Source organism: Mytilus californianus, unplaced genomic scaffold (assembly GCF_021869535.1).
Source record: "Mytilus californianus isolate M0D057914Y unplaced genomic scaffold, xbMytCali1.0.p SCAF_14, whole genome shotgun sequence".
In the NCBI taxonomy this organism is placed as follows: domain Eukaryota; kingdom Metazoa; phylum Mollusca; class Bivalvia; order Mytilida; family Mytilidae; genus Mytilus; species Mytilus californianus.
Window position 1 is genome coordinate 26,683,319 of NW_026262626.1, and position 24,746 is coordinate 26,708,064.

The 24,746-nt window shown below is 31.7% G+C and overlaps 1 protein-coding gene across 3 annotated transcripts in view; it reads left to right on the plus strand.

The window, feature by feature from the left end:
- Positions 1-8,745: 8,745 nt before the first annotated feature.
- LOC127724456 (A disintegrin and metalloproteinase with thrombospondin motifs 15-like) overlaps positions 8,746-24,746 on the plus strand; it is a 110,816-nt gene continuing 94,815 nt past the window's right edge. For all 3 annotated transcript variants that reach the window (XM_052231421.1, XM_052231420.1, XM_052231419.1), the window contains exons 1-4: positions 8,746-8,921; positions 18,287-18,441; positions 21,313-21,480; positions 23,560-23,612. In XM_052231421.1, coding sequence (XP_052087381.1) covers positions 8,749-8,921; positions 18,287-18,441; positions 21,313-21,480; positions 23,560-23,612 — 549 coding nt within the window. In that variant the 5' untranslated portion in view covers positions 8,746-8,748. The remainder of the gene's footprint in view (positions 8,922-18,286; positions 18,442-21,312; positions 21,481-23,559; positions 23,613-24,746) is intronic.

The following is a 24,746-nucleotide window of genomic DNA, read 5'->3' on the forward strand; positions in this document are numbered from 1 at the left end:
AAAGTTTATATGCACTACTATTTTATTCAAAGGTCAAAATATAGGGCTGTGCGGCATATTTTCAACATTTATATGCCCTGAACTTCTAAGAGTTTAAACTTATACTAAAATTCTATACTACCCTTACCTTCATATTTGGACCTCCTAAGAATTAAAATTTAGGCGCTACCATGTTTTTCTATACTGGTTACATTCCCAAGTGATGTCTCTATGAGAGGAAACACAGAGATCATAAATGGGAACCAGTACATTAACAAATTAACATATCTATGAATATTATATATCTCCCCAAAAGAGGCGTGGTTTGAGAAACAGCTGTATTTACAAAGTGCAACCTATAAGTGAATTAATATTAAAGCCAATATAGGCAATCTTTAATGACCTGACAACAGTATCGTAACTATATCCGTTCTTAATAAGTCTGTTTAAAGGTTTTGTTAGCTTTTGAGGTGAATACTGACATTTTTGTGCTTTGTAAAGAATATTACCATAAAAGATTGGATGTGAAATACCCGAACGTATAAGATATCTGCCTGTTGAGTTATATTTACGAATGATGTCCTTATACCGATGATAAAATTTAGTAAATGTTTTGACTAGTTTATGATATCGAAAACCCTGGTGTAATAATTTTTCAGTAATACATAAATTTCTCTCGCTAAAATCTAATACGTTGTTACATACACGAGCGAATCGTACAAGTTGAGATATATAAACACCATAAGATGGTGACAAGTGAACGTCACCATCTAAAAATGGATAATTAACGATAGGAAATGAAAAATCATCTCTTTAATCATAAATTTTTGTATTAAGCTTCCCGTTAATGATATAGATATCAAGATCGAGGAAAGGACACTGGTCATTGTTAGTATTAGCTTTATTTAAAGTAAGTTCAACAGGATAAATTTCTTTAGTATACATACTGAAGTCGTCATTATTGAGAGCCAATATATCATCCAAATATCTAAAAGTATTGTTAAGTTTTTGTATCAGATGTTGTTTCGATGGGTCTTTGCTGATTTTAGTCATAAATTGTAACTCATAACAATACAAAAACAGGTCAGGTCCGCAATAAGTGGTGCACAGTTAGTCCCCATTGGAATTCCGATAACTTGACGATATACGGAATCTCCAAAGCGAACAAAAATGTTATCAAGTAAAAATTTAAGGGCAGATATAGTATCAAAGCATGTCCAATTGACATAGTTCTTTTGTTTGTTGCTACTAAAAAATGACATAAAAGAGTTTGAACATATGTATTCGCATTCAGACTTTTTAAATGCCCATTTAATTAGGTGTGTGAATGTTTTCTTAATAAGAATATGAGGCAAAGTGGTATATAGGGTAGAAAAATCAAAACTTTGAACCGATTCAAAATCACCAATATATGCATGCAATTTATCAAGTACTTCCAACGAGTTTTTGACACTCCAAAAGTAACTAACTCCACTATTTTTAAAGGCCTTATTTGAACAATTTATTATCAGGTTTTTGATTGTACCAAGTTTAAACCCATATGCCCTCGATTGGCAGATAATTTTATAGAGTGTAATTGTTTAAACTACAAACAAATTCCAAATAATTCTATCGGTAAAATTACAGATAATACAATCTTCAGATCTAAGACCTCAAAAGCATGTCACAGGTGAGTTGTGACTCACACATCTCGTATCCGAAAACAAATGCATGATGCTTAAGCGTTTAGTTGACTGTTATGTATTTGTATTTGTTTCAAGGCAGAAAATAGTCTTCCGTTCTTTGCGATATTTACCGTTCTTTGCATTATTTACAAATTCTTGAATCTAAATTTAACTTTACAGAAATGTACACTTCCATGAGAAAATGTGACATGTATCTTCAGAATTTTTCAAATTGCCGTCTTTGCAATTGAAACAGCAGAATTGCTCATTTTTTAAAAATGTTTCAAACATAATGAAAATGAACACAACTGTAGGTTGGCATTTAACTTTTGAATTTTCAAAACGGCTGATGTTACAATGCCAATTACCAATTAAGGTAACAGCCGCTATTACTTGCAATGGCATTTTGTTTCCTTTTAAAAAAAAAGTTTCGAAACCTCAATTTGAAAAGTGTTTGAAACTTACCTTTAGATGATGGACCGTAAAAACCTTCTGACGATTAATCTTTCGGTTCGTTTCAAGCTCGATGATACTTCATGAATATATTTGTATAATCTTTCGCAACCTACTGTACCATTCATACCGTCATCTTTAGAGCTTTTATCTTAGTTATTGGTACGAGTCTAGATTTTTATAGACTTCCTCCTATTTGAATTTGCCTTGGAGTTCGGTAGTTTTATTATAATTAGTTATACATTATCATAAAAAATTGTGATAGTGTGGCGTATTGACAGTACCATCAGCTATAAAAGGAGCACATTTTGTGTTTTATAGAAATGTCGTCAGTCTGGTAAAGAGCCTGTTCACCGAACATACAATGTATGCGACGTGAAAAATACACAAGAAACTCCATTATGCTTTTTTAGACCGTGTTGTGTTAGCTAGAATGGTTTATTCATAATGCATCATTGTACATGTTGTATCTTCCCAACAAAAACAGCTGTATAATTTTATACGGTTGGCATTCGTTCTTATGAAACAAAGTTGTTGACCTCTATATTTGATTTTTGCTCATTGTTGTATTGTAAATCAGACCGATGTTTTTGTGTTGTGAATTATTTAACATTTTGTCATAACAGGGCTTTTAATGTCATACTATACGGTATGTGCGTTTTCTCATTCTTAAAGACTGTACGGTTACCTGTAATTGTTCACATGTCTGTTCAATGAATTGGTCATTATAGATAACTTTCACTTGGCAATCATATCACATCTCATTTTGTTCATGTTGGCCTAACATTGTTACAAGATGAAACAAAACAATTTGGTCTTTTTACGACTGAGAAAAATTAATTATAAATTATTTAGAAAAATAGAATTGAAAATCAATAAATAAGCTACCAACCTAAGATATACATACAGTATTTGAAAGATGTTACTAAATCATTCATTTGTTAACAAGTTTGTTTGTGCAATTGTATCATACGTTCTTCCTGGATCAAAAATAGAATTGACAATATGTAACATCTGCCGCATACGCAAATAACGATTATTTTAGACATTAAATCAATTTTGCTAACTTCGGATTTTTCCTTCACGTAAAAGAGATTGCATAATCAGATTTCTCCAGTTTTGATAACCATTTTAATAGTAAGTAACATACATATTTTATTGTTATGCTTGTTAACTATCTTAATCAGCACCAACAACCATTCCATGTTACCATAATAGCATAACATTTCCTTAAAATGTTGCTATTTGCCTTGGTTGACAGACAGCTAAAATGTATCAAGTAGTGGTTTAAAGTGAAATGTTGTATCGTTATAAACTGGAGAAGCAATGACTTCGTGTTCTCTCCATAAGTTTTAAAGTTACAACTCTGAATACGATTAATTTAATGAAAACAAAAAAAAGTTTACAGGACATTTTCTGGTCGTAGCATTACAATCTAATGATATTAACTAAATGCTTCGATTATAATGTATACGCGTTCGTAAAAGTATTCAGCGTGCGAACATTGGTAGTAAAAAGTGTCTTTGCGCTTCAAACAGCTGTGATACACTCAAATATTTTGTATAAAAACAAAAACCTAAAATAAATCAGCACTTTATGCTGGAATGGTTGCATTTGAACTATTCTGATATTACTAGAGAGGCGAAAGATACCAAAGGGAAATTCAAACTCATAAGTTGAAAATATACTGACAACAACATTAATTTTCCTTACATATTCCATTGTTACAATATGATCACGTCCCTTTGTCGTAAACTGTTTGTTACTCAGTATGTCGTCAACTAGCTACTTGTCCGCCTCTTGACGTCTGTACATATGATACCATTCTGCATTTGAGTAATTAATTGAAAAGCTCTCCGTACGCGAGTCTTATCTCAGTTATAGGTGGGAGTCTGATACATTTGCATTAAATATTGTGATTGTGCGACAGAACCAGCCTATTGACAGTACTGTCTGCTAGAAATGCCGGTAGTCTGTTAAAAAAAACCTTTTTACCTTACATGAAATGTTTTCGACGGGAAAAATACACAAGAAACTTCATAACGTAAGTTTTAGAGAAAGTTTTATTTGTATCAGAATGGTTTTTCACTTAGCATCATTTGCTCCTCCCTGAAAAAGACTGTTGTATATACGTTTGGTAGTCGTTCATAGGAAACAAAGTTGTTGTCTGCCATATTTGATTTTCGCTCAAGGTTGTATTTTATATCTGACCGATGATATTCTGTAGTGAATTGTTTGACTTTTTGTTATGACAAGGGTAATCATAGCATACTATACTGTACATGAATGTGATTTTGTCATTGTGTTGAAGACCATACAGTAACCTGCAATCTTTTTTATGAATTGGTCTTTATGGATAGTTGTCTCTTGGCAATCATACCACACCTCCTTATTTTTTATGTTGGCCTAATATAAGAAGATAAAATAAAACAATTTGTTTAGTTTTATGATAATGAAAATTAAATAATAATTTTTTCAAAAAAAAATGAAATCAATGAACAAGCTACCAACCTAAGATATTACAAGTTGCAAGATGTTACACTCATTGTTTTGTAATTTTGTTTGTGTACGTGTATTCAACTCCCTTCCTTGACCAAACATTTACGCATACGAAAATAGCATTCAGTAAAGACAGTATAACGTATCTGCTAACGTCTTAACTTCGGATTCTTCCTTCACGTATAATAGATTGTATAATTAGACTTCTCCTTTTTGAGAGCCGTTTTTAAAGTAAGTAACATAAATACTTCACTATAGATATTATATACTTATTTATTCAACATCAAACACCATTTTACGATTACTACATTTACTTCATAGGCGTTTAATAATGATATGCTATTTTGATTGACAGACACCAATCACGAAGTAGTTTATAGTGAAGTTTTGTATCTTTTTAAACCGCAAAGGCAATGATTACTTGTGGTTTCCATGACAAATTACAGCACATTTAAAAATGAAATTAAAGAAAACTAGCTAAAGCTTGATTGAACAGGACATTTTCCTGTTCTAGCATTACAATGTCAATATATGAATTATATGTTTCATTTGAAAATATGTACACGTTCGTAAAAGTGTTGAGCATTTAATCATTGGTGGTAAGAAGCGCCTTGGCGCTTTCAAAGAAATGTGATAGCCCGAAGCGTTTGTACACAAATAAAACTCAAAATAGATTCAATGCTGGAGTTTTTGCATTTGAAATATTTTGGTATCACATAATACTCTGTATTTGAATTTTATTTATTATTTGCAGTCTAATTAATTTGCTTGCTATAGAAATAAAGGGTATTAGAACGTGTACATTGGTGTTCCAAATTGGCTGTCTCATCCATAAGTCTTAAAAACTCTATATTTGATGTTCAAACGTTGGCTCAATGAGAATACGAATACGATTCTTTGGCGAAGATGCTACAATGAAATCCACAAAGTTGTCTGAAAATACATAGTACTATTCCCCTGATGTTCTTTTTATTTATTATTACTGACAATTTAAAGTTTCGGGTTGTATCGTGTAGATTTAGTTATTAAATTGTGGGAGTTTAAGCTTGCAATAAAACCAGATCTAACCAATCAATTTCTGCGGAAAATGTCTGTAACAAGTTAGGAATATTACAGTGATAATCCATTATTCCGTTGGCTGATTAAGTCTCACACTTGAATGTGTCAGTTTTTATGGACTTCCACCATTTAAAATTTACCTTTTTTCACATATTTATTTATCTTTTTTTCAGTAAGAAGTGTTCCCCTTTTCCCAGTGACATTATAAATACAAGAAAATTACATTTTGCCATTCGTCGACCAATTGCTTTCAAACTATCGCTAAATTACATGCTCTAGTTTATTTTCTATAGAACCTAGTAGCTTAATGCATTGCCAGTTGAAAAGCTTAATATAGTACGGTGACAAGTAAGGTAAATTTAAAAATTTAATGGACCGAAATATCTCACGGCTAATATTGTTCTTATTTTGAAGATAAATATAATTCCCTTTGATAAAGCCATGTCGTAGAGTGCCAAAGTGGTGCAGATGTTTGAAAACTGTGGTCGAAGGTCAAAAGGGGGGATTTAAAAAAATCTCAATTTTTTGACATTTTGGACAATTTCTCGGTAGTCCCTATTGATAACTGAGGAATTTTTTCTATGGAAGCATGCTCTGGGAATACTTTACGAATTCAGCTAGTCATATTTATGCCCGATTGCCAGAGATGAGTGATGCATTACCTCGCTTCCAACATGTAAGAAAATGAAAAAAAATATCTTTATCTAAGGAATTTTCGACAAAAAATATTCATATCTAATATTTAACTATGCAATACTATGCAATAATATTTGACAATATATAAAGATATTTTTGGGAAAATTCACGATTCACAGAGATATTACGCTAAAAAAGAAGCTGTCTAGGTATATAGCACACTAATACTAGACAACAATTTGCACGTCCAGTTGAAAAAGTGACGGAATACTAAGCCGTGAGGTATGTCGTTCCATTAAACTCTTAAAATGAGCGAATTTTTCTTGATTTGTCACCCCACGAATATAAAGCTACGTCGTATGACTAAGCCAAACAATAATTGAACATCTATTTAAATTTTATCTGTAAAAACATCGATAATGTTTTCAATTTATGTAAGTTTACTAGTATTTTCTCTTTAATAACAAATATCGTTTCATGTCGAAAATGCATGTATTTCTTTTCGTTTATTTGTAAGACCCTTCTTCACAATCACATTTGAAACTAGCAGAGAGAGAAATCAATCGATTTTAAAAACATATTATTAATTTATTTTCCAACTTGGGACTATTTTAAAACCATACGCCCTCGATAACCAGGTATTTTTTATAGAGTTTAATTTCTTAAACCACATTCAGAAAAATGTTCAATCGTTTAAATTACAAATAAGACAACAGCTCTGGAATCTTGAGATCTAAGACCGCAAAAAAATGTCACTAGTGAGATGAAAGAAAGACATCGTGTTTCGGTCATTCAATTCATAATGCTTTAGCGTTTTGTGGGCTGTTATTATTTTGTTTGTCTTTTTCGTTCAGACAGCGAGTTATCTGTCGTTCTTTGACTTATGATTTTTTATTCCCCCCTTTTGCATTGTTGGCCATTCTTTGATGATCTGATAAGATATCTGATAAAATAAAAAGGATTATTTCCATCAGGTAGAATAGCCGTTTAACTAAATTGCTATTTACGCATTCTGCAAAATCGTGTTGAGTTTTATTATGTCACCCCGAACGGAGGTCGGGTTATTTTGACTTTCCTTTTTTTTAATATTAATATTTTTCCTCTAATTTTGTTATCCGCGCTAGTTCAAGGTATTGACTGGACTAATGATAATGGAACTATACCAAGCTAATGACCACTAATAGTTATTGTGCATATGACTTAATAATATGAAGCATGGCCACCGTTTTCATGGAAACGGCAAGAATGTGATGTTTTTTGAAAATTCTAAATCTTTGCCTTTTAGACCTAACTAATTGAAATTTTACGAAAATGGTATGTGTAGATCTAGATGTGTATACAGTATGGCCGAAATTGCAATGGCAACTGGAAATTAAATAGACATTGAAAGCTTTTAGAAAACACATCAAAGGAGTATTTTCTAATAACATATAATATCAACTAAAGAAAAAATTCATTTGGATGGAACGTCACTTGTGCCAATGTGTCATCTGTCTTTGGAATTTTCAAAATTGCAAATCAAAAACAATTTTGTTAATGCCTCAATCGTAATGATACTAAGCAGAAATGTTACGTTGCATTTGTAGATGTGCGATTCATCATTGGAATTTTCAAATGGCTGGCGTTGTCCTGGAAACTGTAGAATTGAATAACTTTCTTCAAATTTCTTAAATTCTTCAAACTTAATTATATTTGCACAACTTTTTATATGCATGTATAGATATAGCATTTGAATTTTCGAAATTTCAGGTATTTGGTGACATCCGATATTGCTTTTGAATGTCTTTATATAATTATGGAAAACCAACCTGTCACCTGCAGATGTTTACAGCATTAGTCTTTAATTTTTTGTAGAAAATTATCGCTTTGACCATATGCATTCTAATCAGTACACAGTATTATCGCTATTTTACGATTTTTTCCTTTGATCTTGCTGACTGATAATTTCTGTTCTCAACGGAGTCGAGTGTTATGTAAACGGAGTCGAGTGATATGAAAATTATCGCTAGAAACTAAGGGAACACGTGCCGTTGTCAAGGAAATTAACAACGTCCTCAGAGGTAAAATAGCGATAAACAGATTATCATTGGTCATCTCAACTCGATTGCTTTTCTCACTTTCGCCGTACCGGCTCAAGCGAGAAAATCAATCTCGTTGAGATAACCAATGATAATCTATAAATATGTCATGTAAGTGGTGTATCAAAAGCATGTCCTCAATCATGTTTAATAACGTATCCTTATCTAATTTCCTTCATTATTGAAGAAATCTAACAGAAGTCTCAATGTATTGATATTTCTTAGGAACTGTGCGTTTGTCTTTTGTATACTGATGGGTTTAACTGGAAGATATGTGTGTTTGCTGCTTTTTGAATCGCTCTCAAACTCATTTTCCTTAATGTTTTGATGTAGCATTGTTTGTTTACAATTCTAGGCAAAACGATAAGACGGTTGGAAATATGTTGGGTATAGAGACAATTGTTTTAATCATCTGCGCAATACAAGAGGCATATGCTGTGACGTGTAGTGAACCGCAACTATCTATGTGTGACTGCGTAGGAACAAGGATTGATTGTAGTAACAGAGGTTTGGATATTATACCCGGTAATATACCTTCAAATACTACATCATTGTAAGTATTGTTTTATGCGAAAACAATATTTTTCAGACTTGTGTTACCTAGAATTTGTGTATAATTCGCTTTATGCTTTCGGTATATACAATCAGGCTGAATTATCTATGCATATTTTCTGGCGGGGTTCGTGTTGCTCAGTCTTTTAGTTTTCTATGTGTGTTGTGCACTGTTATTTGCCTTTTTCATTTTTAGCTTTGGCGTTGTCAGTTCATTTTTGGATTATGAGTTTGAATGTCCCCTTGATATCTTTCGGCCCTTTTTTAGATATGTAATGATTTTGCTTATAACACGTTCATCTTTTAATCCTCATAGTGCATACGAGTTTCTCCACACCTTCACTTTGTTTGGTGCATGTGGTTTCTGTTGCACAATCTGTTTATTTTGAAACAACCAGCCATACAGATCTAGAAATATAAGGCTTAAATATGTCTTATATTTTGGCATTGCACAAGGTCATGTTTTTGCAGACAGTTAAATCGTCATGTCTTTATAGATAAATCCAATGGACGTGTACTGATTGATTTTCGTTAGGAAAACATGATTACTTCATTGGTTTTAATTGCTTTAAAGTAGCTTTCTCTAACTGCAAATACTCATTGATCGGTATTTTGTGCATTTAGTCTTTTGTTAATTGTTTTTTGTGCATTGTGTATTTCTGATGAGTCATTGTTTTTTTCATATGATTTTTCTTTTTTTTGTGTAATTACACTACTGTCCAATGCTAACGGAGGGTTGAATTCTCGCTAACAAGTTAACCACTGCCATATTTTGCTTATGCTTGTCAAAAATCAGTAGCTTTTTATTCAGTGGTTGTCCATTATTTTTGTGTTCGTGTATTGCTTTGCATATGAAATCAAGTCGTTGGTTTTTTGTTTCAATTATTTTCGATTTAGTAAATTAGAATTGTTGCTTACATCATTTTGTTTCTGGTGGTCAATTGGCTCATTGGAAACCATACTACCTCCATATAAGTTTTCATATTATACAACGATTTTGACGCAAATCAGAAGCAACTGCTTACCCTCCAGGGGAATCTTAGTAACCCTTTTTGCCATTCGTTTTGGTTTCGTGTTTCACAATCTTTTAACTTAGCGTGTTATGTTGTTTTTTTTCCTGAACGTTTCTGTTTAAATTGAACAGCAATCATACAACACAGAAAATATCTAAAGACATACTAATGTCAAAAGTTGACGATAGGTGTTAATGCAAGAATTCAAGATCCAAATCACAACGAATCTATAAAAGTATAAAATGAGTATCACAAATATTATCAATTTCAATTTCCGAAATTAAGGGTGCCACATGTGGAGTAGATTTTGCTTACCCTTCCGGAGCACCTATCTCACCCCAGTTTGTTTATGGGGTTCTTGTTGCTCAGTCTTTAGTTTTCAATGTTGTGTTTTGTGTACTGTTTTTTGTCTGTTGGTCATTTTCTATTTAGCCATGGCGTTGTCAGTTTATTTTCAACTTATGAGTTTGAATGTCCCTTTGGTATCTATCGCCTGTCTTTAACAGTTAAAAGAAAGATCTGATAAGAGTTATCCGAAATTGTTCCCTGAATTTGGGCATGCATATGGAACTGCATATGGATCTGTTGAGGGATATCTAGAATACTTTAGTATCAGCCCACCTCCTTGACCCTTGTTCACTGAAATTACAAAAAAGACATATAACATACCATTTAAAAATCCAAAGGAAAATTCCGAAGTAATGAGGTGTATTATAGTTACAACCATACAAACCTTATTGTGATCTTTGCTATTTCCGTAAATTGAAATGGTTAAACAAAATAATGTACTATACCAGGCTTATAATTTATTCAGCCAGACGCATTTCGTCTACAAAATAATTACATTGACGATCGAATTAAAACACTTGATCAGCCAGATAAGTTATTTTGTACTAAAATATAGTATGGTAGCTTATCAATGAGATTTCGAGAATTTTAGAGATGCCAAATACTTTTTCAATATTCCGCGTTCATAAACAAAGTAATAATTGGAGAAACTAAGGTTTAAACTCCATTAGGCAATTCCTTAGATGAACTTGTTCATTATGTTTAGATATAAGGAGATGTGGTATGAGTGCCAATGAGACAACTCTCCATCAAAGTCAAAATTTATAAAAAATTGTCAAAATGCTTCTAGCGTTTCTGCGTATATAGGCATTTCTAGCTTTCAAATGTCGAGATTAGAGCGTTCTTGTTGAAAATAAGTCCAAAAAAGTGCTCCGGACGCACGAAATTTATTGTTTAATTTGTTTTTCAACATAATAAGATCAAAGATCTATCAGTCAACAATTAATTCCTTTAAAAACAAAACTATTAAAATATAGCTAAGCATTGCCATCAATGATGTTCCGGGTCAGGCACATACACATGCGTCCAGTTATGAGCAGTCTGTCCTCTCCTTTTTGACGGCAATATTTTGAATATATGATGATTGTAAATTGGCGAGGGATTATCATGTTATCATAAAATTGCATTTTTATCTGATTTTTCAATTATTCTTTGTTTTCAGAAGCCTTTTTAATAATTCTATTACGACCGTTGATTCTAATTCGTTTTCTGGATTAACATTCCTTAAAATAATGTAAGTTAGTCATAAGAAAACTACTACTATAGACTAAAATTACTTTTGGTTCTTTACTAACAGCAATTTACCTAAAACTGCCATAATTTCCAAGTGTAAACATATACGTCTGAAATATGTTTGATTGTGAACGAGAACCATTCCGTACACTATGACTCTTTTTATATAAATGTCAAGTTTATTTCGTATAACAATCTTAAAAAACCTACACACTCCATATAGTGGCTGGAAAATTGGAAACAATATTATAAACATCTTTATTTTGCCTCACGTTGTGTCAAAATTGTAAGTCTATATTAAGTATTTGCCGTTTTTATTAACGCCATATCAGCGCTCTCAAACCAAAATATATGAGACGAACATAATAAAAATATGGAGAAATTGAAAACAACTTATTGAAATATCATTTCATAATTTTAGCTCGTCTTTGATTTAAAGCTCTTCAACTGTTTTGGGTCTTATGCATCCTTGGCTTTCAAATATTCGGCTTTTAGCGTTCCTGATGGAGGTAAATCCAGAAAAGCGCTTCGGACGCATGAAATTTATTACGTGTTGTTCATTTTTTTATGTAATAAAGTGTATCTTTTTGTTATCGTAAAAATTATTTATCCAATTAGGCTCTAAGTTCGTTAGAAGACTGTTATGCACAAATGAACTTGATTTCAAACGTATCGCAACATTTTGTTCGCGACAAAATATTGTTTTTAGTTTTATTTATAATTCATTAATTATTTAAAATTTGTTGTCTCATTGGCAATCATACCACATCTCCTTATTTTTATATTTTAGAAATTTAAACCGTAACAGCATTTCAAATATAGCAGCCGATGCATTTAATGATCTTGTGTCATTGGAAGTAATGCAAGTATTTCATTATACTACGTAAAGAATTTTACTTTACCATTATTTACTTGTATGCCGTTTGTAAAAATGACATAATCAGTTATATCAGCGTATCAAGAGGCGAGTTTGATATCTAGTTTGTCTTAGCTTTAACATTTTGCACTGTGATTCCACAAAAAATATGCACCTCATGTTTTAGAGAGATCCCAAATTTACCATGAATAAATAAAGAATTTATTTGACATTAACACTAAAACATGTAAAATATTTCAGTACTATCGATTTTTGACATAGAATGTCACTGAAACATGTGGTGGCGTTAAAAGGGGGAATTTGTTGTATTATTGGAAAATCATTCTACGACACTATTATTATGTTTCATAAAACAAACACTTTGATTCTGATCACAATATTTGTTAATGAAATGTTTTCCTTAAATTTAAAAGAACAACAGCTTCAATCGCCTTATTTCTAGACATTTACCTCAAATTTGAATACAGCGGTCCAATCAGTACAAGAATCTAGGACAAACGAGACGATTTCAATCTTGTGTCTTCTTTACACATAATACAGAATGGTCTTAAATAATAAGTTGAACTTTGTATATACAACTGTTTCGCAAACCGCGTCTCTTTTGTTGAGATATATAATATTCATAGATAATTTGTTTTGTTTACCTACTGGTAGCCAGATATGATCTCTATGTTTTATCTCATAGAGACATAACTCGGAAATGTTACCAGTATAAAAACACATGGAAAGTGGCCAAATTGAATTCTGAGGAAGAATAAAAGTGACGGGAGGGGTAGTACAGAATTTTAGTATGAATTTAAACTCTTAAAAGTTGGGGGCATATACATGTTGAAAATATGCCGCAGACCTCTATATTTTGACCTTTGAAAAAATGTAGTGCATATGAACTTTCCATTCTAGGATATTATTTTTTTCGAAACTTCATAGTAAAAGTGACACAGTTTTAGCTGTAAAAGGAGTTCCCATAGTCTATATTTATAAAATTGCAACCATATTGGGTGAAAAAAGAGAACATGTGAAACTTCACCAAATTCGGTTTATCTTCAGAGATTTTAATGAAATTAACTCAAATATAAAGTTTTATAAATATTTCATTAATATTGAGAAAATTCTGGGCCTTAACTATGATGACTCAGCATAAAGTAACAGTTTACAGTATACCTAGTTTACTTAAAGCCCTGTATGTAAAGTAAATTTATAACATTGTAATATGAATTGTTAAGAATTGCTTATATTTACTCTCCGCAGTCATTGAAACTCATAGATTCTTGATGAATATTGTTATTGGGGTGTGTTTGTCCTGTCGAAAACCCATGAGTTAGCCGTAACAACTGAATGTGCTTTCTTGTGACCGTGGCATAAACTTATACACGCTAGAGATACAAAAATACCTCAATAAAACTAATAATTTTGCGTTATATCCTGAAAATGTACTAAATATTCTATATTCACAGAGATAGCAGAATTATTTAGCGAATTTGAGGTCCCGGTGGCAAAAAAACCCATAGAGAAAACCCTTATAAAACAGATATTTTAACCTGTAAAGGCTATGATTTTCTTATTATAAAGGTCTTTTGTATAGAAAAAAAAAATAAATGTGCTTTAAAGATATGCACAAACAGATTTTAGCAGTCAGTTCTATAAAATGTTTAGTAAATTCATGTATCAGACTGGTTACTTCATACATACAAATTTTGCAAATATGGCTTTGTTTATTTTTTTCTCAATCGATTTATGAATTTCGAATAGCGGTATACTACTGTTGCCTTTATTTAACATTTCTAGTTAATATATTAGCCAAATTATGTTAGATATATGGTAAGAGATGATATTAGTGTGACAAGAATTCTAATCTGACCATTTGAGGCAGACATTGTGAACTTTTATAGATAAATACGCAAAGCCATACAGTAAGATTCGGACTGGAGACAAATGCAGGATTGGATATAGCTATAATCTTGAATAATGGAATGATAAACTAATAAACTCTACATTTATAGTATTCTGAAATGCTTTCAATTTGTATCAGAATAGTTTCATATAGGTTCTAGGCATTTCATGTCAGAAAACATGCACATAGGGTAAGTTGACAATAATTAAAGCCTTGTTTTCCATACTTAAAAATTTGAAACAGGGGTGGGGGGGGGGGGGGGGGAGGGTTATAAATTGTACTGTAAAAGAAAAGTTAGAGTATATGCAGTGATTTCGTTTAGGCTAAAATTCTGATTAATAAGTATTGTTGTGAGAAAAAGTGTTTTTCAAGATGTTTCTATTTGAATAAATATTACTATAAGTTGCACTTTATAAATACAAATGTTTCACAAACCACGCCTCTTTTTGGGAGATATATATTATTCATAGATAACTCTGGAATGTTACCAGTATAAAAACACATGGGTAGCGGCAAAATTGAATTCTCAGGAAGACCCAACGTTAAGGGAGGGATATTACAGAATTTTAAAAGTTCGGAGCATATAACTGTTGAAAATATGCCATACAGCCCTATATTTTGACCTTTGGAAAAAAATTATAGTGCATATGAACTTTCCATTCTAGGATATAATTTTTTACGAAACTTTATAATAAAAGTGGGACAGTTTGAGCCGTAAAAGGAGTTCCTATGGGAAATTGCATTGTCTATATTTACAGACGTGCAACTTATGGACATCAGGTCCTGATGTTGTGTATCTTTTTATTTACTTTACTTTTTTTCTTTTTATTTGTTTTCGTACTATTAAACTCCTTTTTGTCGAACGACTCTAGACGTGGCACGGTACTTGTACATCCAGCTTGCTGTTGTTTTGTGCTTTTGGCGTTCCTGATGCGGACGGAACCAGAGGTGCGATTCAGACGCATGAGGTCTAAATAAATTAATAAATGTTGTTTTCTTTTTATGTTTTGTATTTGTTTTTACTTTACTTATCTGGAAAGTGTATATGTCATTATGTATATAAATTCAATTACAAGAGCTGTCGTCTATGTCAAATTCATTAATATGTTTGTGTGAAAATTTAGGTCAGTTGTGTTGTGTGGCTTTGATGCATATTTTGCAGTACTTGCTACCGGAAATGCCTGTGTTAAGTCAGGAAAAATATATTTGTTTTTTAATTCGTTCCTGTCGTTTTTGCAGGCAAGCGTTTGATTGGTCAGTTGTTTTGAACTTCCCCTTTTGAATTTACCTTGGAGTTCATTATTTTTGTTTTTCTCTCCTAAAGTTGCATAAATAAATGACAACTTGTGTCCGTTGACCAATAGTGGCAACAAATCCATTCAGTGATTTCAAAATTAAAAGTGTTTTGAGTGTAAACTTTTTCTTGTTTGAATAACATTGACAGGTTAATTTCACCCGATGCTCATTTCGACAATAAATAACTATTCAGTGAATTTCGGGCCGAACTATTTAAAGAAAAAAAAACTTTCGAAAAAGATTGCAGAGCTGATCAAACCAGAAATGACTTGAAATATAGCCAAATCTGGACAAGGAATCAGAGCTTTGCTTGAGGGATATATATTACTTAATTTAAAATGATTTTAAATTCTAATTTTAAATCACATGGTCTGAAAAGGTAAACAAAAAGTCTTTAGGGATCTTCGCAGTATCATATATATACATGTTGCTAATAGTAATTTTACCAATTTATGAGCATATATATATAAATATATACTATTTGTCTCATATATAGTATATATAGTATATATTGTTTTGTATATGAGAAAACGTATGGATGTTTCTGTTTTAGGAAAAACACCAATATATGGAATGTACAAAAAGATTAGAAACATGGATATTTGATTGAAAAATATATGGATATTTGTATGAAAAATATATGGATATTTGTATGAATAATATATGGATATTTGTATGAAAAATATGTGGATATTTTGTGCCCATTTGCAAAGTTTTGATAAAATTGGTGTATACCTTATCTGCCTTATTGTAATTTACAGTATTCATTTTAAAGATAATCAAAAATAATTTGGGTCAAAAGGGTTTTTAAATTATGAGAGATATCATATGAGGAAATCCTCAGTTGATAATTCTGTCATTTAGGAGAAAAATACTCGAGTGAAAAAAAATAATATATAAAGATTATTCTTGCTCTTGCAGATCCTTAAATTCAAACAGTTTAACCAGGTTACCAGCAGGGTTGTTTTTATCAAACCTAAACCTTAATATTGTGTGAGTTTAATAATGGGTTGCGATAGGAGTGTTTCCTTTCTTACCAGGAAGATATATATAAAAATGCATTAATGATTAGTATTATGCTTGAAGTGTTATATTTTCTTATGATTTTTTCTCGTTAATTTTGCAGAAGTCTTTTCTTTCAATTCTTTGGGTATATCATTTCGAAAGTTATAAAATATTTCTCTAAGATATAACCATAATAACACAAAATATTTTTACCAAAACGGAACATAAGATTCATTACGAATACAGAAGGCAAATGACATTTGATTCCCAATAGATTTTTAAAAGTTTGATATTTGCAAACGAGAGGCAAAAGATACCGACGGGATATTCAAACTCTTAAGTCAAAAACTTACAATGCAAAACAGAAGCAAAATACGACCCCCCCCCCCAAAAAAAAAACAATTTACAACAAAGAAACACTTTAGACTGAGCAAAACGAACACAAGAAAAAATAGGGTTGATCTCAGGTTCTTTGAAGGGTATGCAAATCCTACTCCATATAAGGCATCCGTCGTGTTGCTCATGTGAATACAAACCCGGTGTTAAGTCTAATTCGGTAGCTCACATTCAGGAAAAAGAGGACGGGGATTGTGGGTGCGACAATTTGAAGATAATCTACCGAATCAGACTATCACAATTGTTGTATCCGTTATTTTATATTCTCAACTGTTGCAACAGTCCATTTTACAGTTACAAACTTTGCAACACATATAGGTGTGAACAACTGTATCCATATATAATACAGCAAATTGAATGAGCATGGTAAATTGTGGAGAATCTGAAAATAATTTTCACTTTACAAGGGCATTCAACAGTAATGCGAAAAATCGGATAAAATGGTTATTTCGGAATAAAATTTATTAAAGCTTAAAATATAATATAATAATATATTATATGTTTTACTTCCCAACTACCTACTGTTATAAAAAAATATAAAACATCGGAAGATGAAATTGTTATCTTTTACTCTCAAGTATTTAACTTTCATTACCTTTTAATTGTAGACTTGTTCAAATGAATATGTTGACAACAATATCTGCCAATATATTTGGAACAACGACAAATATAACAACGTTGTATGTAATATTGACTTATCTTTAGGTCACCTGTGATTTATATGCTCACATAAAATAAGGTTCAATCCAAACTTAATTGTCGAACGAAAAGTTCTGATTTATACCAGGTAGAAAAATAAATTAAAAGATCATGCTTAGTCTTTCGACTTCACTTAACTGCAGCAATCCTCAGATACTTCACTCTTGATATATTAAGATTAGTTTGGTTCTCATGTAATAGCTGTATTTGGAGAATAATTAACACTAAATTATCTGAAACGTAACATAATTAGACTCACTACAAGCAAAACTCAGTAAACACTGCTAAACAAATTGTGAGGGATGCACTTATAAAAAATAATCATAGGACTTAACATTTCTTATGATCAAACGTTTCAGATCATAAGATAAGAATAGCAGCTGTTTAGAAGGTTGATGAACAGTTGAAGCAATCCTTTACAGTTTGTGAACTTATTTTGATATAGGTTTTTAATCGTGTTTATCTCTGTTTGCATTCGACAGAATAAGTCATTCAGTTTTATCTTTTATAACGGTTATGGTAAATATGTAAGGTGTACAAAGAAGAAGGTATTATGGTTTATCCATAGAAGTAACGTTTTTAAATTGTAAGTTAGAGAATCTTTTCAGGGGCATGAGAGACAATCCCTTGAAATGCTGTACAATGATAGATTTATTTGAATGGGTATCTAATCAAACAGACGAATTCACACTGGGTGGAACGTGTTTTGATTTTAACACAACGACAGAATTTATAGATCAGTTCAACTCATCAAAATGTCCAGGTATATTATTCAACATTTTCCTACACAAGTGACTTTTAACTTATAGGTATTGTTTTTGGGACAAGTCGTCCTTACATATATATATGTAAATATATATAATATATATTTGAAATGCACAGTGGCAGTTCTGTTTTATGAATATATCAATGAATATGCATCGAAATGGAAGAGTTAGTTTTGTGCAAGTTTGTTATTTGATTAAATAAGGAAATATAAACATACCTTCTGCACCAAACCAACCACCAATTTATTCAAAAACATACAGAATCAAGAGTTTCTCAAAACATTGTTTGTGTTTACAAATTTTCAATACAAACACATGGATATTGTGAAACAAGTTATTTTTATTCCAGAAGTTAATAGTAACACAACTTATACGTGTATATATAAAACAAGTTAACAAAAATACCGAACTGCAACATGTGCAATGCAAATTCAAAAAGGAGAATTTCCATAAAACCTGACAAAATCAAACGTTATCAATTAACGAAACAAGTGAAAAACAACTGTCATATTCCTGACTTGGCACGGGCAATTTCCGAAGAAAATTGTAGGGTTGAACATGGTTGAAGATGGTTTTACAGCTTGCTCAACATCCAACTTGTATGCCAGTTGATTATAGTTCCATCATATTGACACAATTCGGTGAGCAACCCAAACAAACATAATAAGGTGATATGCCAATAATTATAACAACATGTTCCCCAGCGCACACACGAAGAATGACTTGTTACTGACAAAAAATCAATATGACGTAGAATTTACGAATAAAATTTCAATTTGAATCAGATCAAAACCAAACTACATTCTGAGTAAGGATGATGATAACTTTATTATTAGGTATCGGTCCATATGAAACTCATGTAATAAAGATATGAAGTACCCTACAAATATTTACCTTTTAATTTGACTGTCTGTTTGGTACACACTATGAAATGAGGGAGGGTTTCTCATTATACTGTCTGTTTGGTACAAACTATGAAATGAGGGAGGGTTCTCATTATACTGTCTGTTTGGTACACACTATGAAATGAGGGAGGGTTCTCATTATACTGTCTTTTCGTGAAGTGAATGTAAAAAAGAAAATAAGAACGCCCGTGGATTGCAGTTCACGCACATGCGCAGTTTCGAGATTTGGTGCTAGGGTGGGAAGAAATGCTAATAATGTCAACTAATGAGAGCAGCAAATGTGTTTTCTGTTGCATGCAAATCATAATATAATCCCAATTTGAATAAGTGTGAGCCTTTCACAAAGTTATAACCCAGAAATTTTCTCTTTATTTTAATGACCAAAAACAAAAATTCAAATTTAGTATTAACTTGTAACTTTTGATAAGATGTAGACAAAATACATCAACAGAAAATATTAGAAAAATGGTTTCAAAAACAATATTTGTAAAACTTAAATACAACAATTTTCATTCTTGTTTTGTGAAAAAGTGTTAATTCAAACTATTCAATAAAACAGATTCTACGGAAATGAAATACAATTCAGCAAACATGACAATAAACAACAAAAAATATGACAACCAACGTAAACCACTGGATTATAGGTTACTGACTTTGGATAGACAAATATAATATGGACAGGGTAACCATGTTTCCGAGAAATCAAATTTCCCCCTGACATGGAACAGTAATGTTACAGCATAGCATACGGACTAATGTAAACATGAGTTGAAAAAGGTTTGACTCGTCAGATTGACAGAGAGAACGAAAAACAACTAACAAAAGACTAAGTACTCACAATACCGATCAAGGAGAAAAAAGGTATTGCAAATAAGACAAATAACTACTATAGTCGAAGTGACGTGGATGTAAGCAAAAATAGGCCAGCATACGGTATTCAACAATGAGCAAAACCAATAACATAAAGTCAGCAATGAAACACCTTGGCGTGAAAAAATGTGAAACTACTCAAAAGAGTAAAAATCAACGGCCTGATTAATGACAAAACAATAAACGAAAGTCAAATATGACAGACTGCAACCTAACTCAACCTCTAAATTACAGATTCCTGATTTAGGGCAGGCACATTACAAATTTGGCGTATACAGTGATAGTTCAGATTTCCATTCTTCCTAGTTTCAAGAACATACCTAATTTATTAATTTCTAAGTCGTCCTGAATTTGCAAGGATTATTTGGCATTAGACGTTTAGTAAACAACGAAACATCAATCAATATCGGCCCAGATTTTAGACTAGTAGTATATACTCATGTCGAACCAGCTTTGCAAAATAAAGGTGTCTAAAATCAAAATCGTAAAGAGCTTTTTATCGTAGTATTTAGACAGACTTATGTGATCTACATTTGATTTTTTTTTACATTCAGAACAAAACGTAATAACAACAAGTTTTTTATAAAGGGTCAGTATATTTTGTTTCGGATGAAAGAAGTTACTTTGAAAATAGTTATTCATCTGCATAAGACATGTTAATTGTAACTAAAATGCGTTTTGTATTAATGTGATTATATATAAATGAGACATGTTATTCAGTCTAATCATTTAATTCATTGCTATTGTTAATTAATTCTATTTTACTTGACATTTTCAATATATGTTTTGTTATTGTAATCAAAGGAAAATACATTTTTTTTCTGTTGCATACAAATAATAATAACATTATTCCCGATTTGATTTAGTCTGAGCCTTTCAAAGTTATAAACCAAAAAGTTTCTCTTAATCAAAATGACCATAGCAGAAATTCAAATTATAATATTAACTTTTAAGTTTTGATAAGGAGTACATAAAATACATCCACAGGCAATATTAGAAAAAGGTTTTCAAAAGCAATATTTGTAAGGCTCAAATACAACAAGTGTTGTTTTCATTCTTAAGGTAATTTTAACAATGATTTTGTCTAAAAAGTTGATGGCCAATGGGGATCTTGGTCAAACCCAACCAGTTCCGTCACGTGCGGAAATGGTATAGGAAGTAGAAATCGTACATGTGACAGTCCTGAGCCGTCTGAAGATGGGAAGGATTGTGTTGGACCTCGTATGGAGACATCATTGTGTAACTTAGAGGATTGCCCAGGTACTTATATTGGAAATATTTGAAATATTTATATAATAATTCGATCTTACCATTGTTTACATATTCCGTAAGTGATATAAATTCATGACGATATGACAAAAAAACGGATAATCAAAAGCTGTAACATGAATATAATAAATCAAAAGATGAAGGATGTCCGTACGGTCTTCAACAATAAGGAAGACATATACCACATAGCAAGCCGTAAAATAATTGAAACTATACAACCATTTGCCTGATTTATGTACATTACAATAAAAAAAAATGATTGACAATGACCAACTGAATTACAGGTTACTTACTTTGGATATACACATGAAATGTGGAGATGGTAACAATGTTTGCGAGCGATCAAACTTCCCCCTAACATGAGATAGCAGTGTAACAGCATAGCATACGAACAAATTAAAAACACCAGTTGAAAAATGTTTCATCAGATTGACACAAAGAACGAATAACAATTAACAAAAGACTATGTACCCACAGTATCGATCGGAGTGGAGAAAAGTTTTGTAAATGGGATAACTAACCACAAGAATCTAAGTGGCGTGGATGTAAGCAACTATAGGCCATCATACGGTATTCAGCAATGCGCAAAACCATATGCCTTTATTAAAAAGTCAAATATGACAGACCGAAACCCAATTTAACCACTAAATTACAGGTTCCTGTTATTTGACATGCAAATAGCAAATTTGGCAAATACAGTGATAGTTCAGATTTCCATTCTTCCTACTTTAAAGAACATACCTACTTTAAAAATTTCTAAGTCGTCCCGAATTTGCAAGGAATATTTGGCATTAGACGTTTAGTAAGCAACGTAAAATAAATCAATATCGGCCCATGTTGTAGACTAGTAGTATATATACACATGCCGAACGAGCTTTGCAAATAGAGGTGTTGAAAATCGAAATCGTAAAGAGCTTTTTACCGTAGTATTCAGACAGACTTATGTGAGCTACCTTTGAATTTTATTTAGATTAAGAACAAAACGTAAAAACAACAGAAGAACAATAAGGTGTAAACATTGCAAAATCAAATTCAAATATGAAGTGTAATAACGTTTTCATAAGGAGTCAGTATTTTTTGTTTCGTATGAGAGAAGTTACTTCTAAATAGTTATGCGTCTGCATAAGACATGTTAATTCCTACTAAAAATGCACAAAGAACGATTGACAATTAACAAAAGACTATGTACCCACAGTACCGATCGAAGAGAATAAAGGTTTTGCAAATGAAATAACTAACCACCTGACTCTAAGTGACGTGGATGTAAGCAAATATAGGCCATCATACGGTATTCAGCAATGAGTAAAACCAAATGCCTTTATTAAAACCTTGGCGTTTAAAATGTTAAACTACTCAAAAGAGTAAAAATCAACGGCCTTAATAGTGACAAAACAATAAACCTAAGTCAAATATGACAGACTGTAACCCAACTCTACTATTGAATTAAAGGTTTCCGTTTTAGGACAGCCGAATAGCAAATTTGGCGTATACAGTGATAGTTCAGATTTCGATTCTTCATAGTTTGAAGAACATACCTACTGTACTAATTTCTTAGTCATCCTGAATTTGCATGGAATATATGGCATTAGATGTTTATTGAGCAATGAAAAATCAATCAATATGAGTCTAGATTGTAGACTAGTAGTATATGAACATATGCCGAACCAGCTTTGCAAATAAGGTGTCGAAATCGTAAAGAGCTTTTTACCGTAGTATTTAGACAGACTTATGTGAGCTTCCTTTGAATTTTATTTACATTAAGAACAATACGCAAAAATACCAGAAGAAAAATAAGGTGTAAACATTGCAAAATCAAATTCAAACATGAAGTGTTATGAGGTTTTTTATAAAGGGTCAGTATATTTTGTTTCGTATGAGAGAAGTTACCGTGACAATAGTTATTCATCTGCATAAGACATATCAATCCTGACTAAAAATGCATTTGTATTAATGTGATTATATATAGATGAGACATGTTTATTCAGTCTTATCCTTTACTTCATTGCTATTGTCAGTTTAATTTAATTTTACTTGTCATTTTCATTAAATGTTTAGTCATTGTATTCACAGGAAAATGCAAAAACCAGGCAAAAAATCAGGCAAGAAATCAGGCAAAAAATCAGGTAAATATTGCATTTAATATCCGGGTCGCCTTGGTCTTCTTTTACTACTATGGCCATTTATACTGTTGTCCCTTCTTTAATTGTCTGCATAGAAATATAGTTTTGAACTGATTTAAGCATGCAAAATGAATCTCTAAATCTATTAAGAACGAGACATAAGATCCCAAGAAATATTTTTGTCGAAAGTAACATACAAATAAAGGCAACAGTAGTATACCGCTATTCGAAATTCATAAATCGATTGAGAAAAAAAAACAAATCCGGTTACAAATTAAAACTGAGAGAAACACATCAAATATAAGAGAACAACGACACAACAGAAACACAACACTAAAATGCAACACACACAGAAACAAACTATAATTTAACAATGGCCATTTTCCTGACTTGGTACAGGACATTTCAAGAACAAATGTTGGGTTGAACCTGGTTTTGTGGCTAGCCAAACCTCACGCTTTTATGGCAATGTTAAATATAACATTAAAATGACAAGATTACATGACAGGTCTACAATACAAATAAATGGGAGAACATACATGACAGAGACACACACAAATAAGACTTAGAACCCGGTTTGAAGGTACAAAAGAAACACAACCAGAGTGACATGTGGAGCAGGATCTGCTTACCCTTTCGGAGCACCTGAGATCATCCTTGGTTTTTCGTGTTGCTCAGTCTTCGATTTTTCTATGTGGTGTTTTGTATACTGTTGTTTGTCTTTTTTAGTTAAGTGTTTCTTGTTTGACCTTTGGAATCCCTGACATTTCATTTATCATTTTACCTATTGTCAAATATAGCGATCCGCTGAATATGTAATCTGTTTTATTGATATTCAAAATTCAATTTCAATTACAAAAAAAAATATCAAAATGATTTAATTATTTAAAAGGACATTTCTGTATATATTTACACGTAAAAAACATTAACTATCCAGTAAGAAGAAAACCTTCACCCTTATAATTATATATTGAATCAAAGGATAGGTGAAAGGGACAATTCATAATTATTAACGATAATCTCAAGATAGGAGTGAAAGCATACAATTTATTTTCTTCCCTTAAAAAATGCATTTTAAAGGTACTTTTCAACATACTTGAAATTAGTATTTGTAATGATATCTAAAATGTTTCTGAA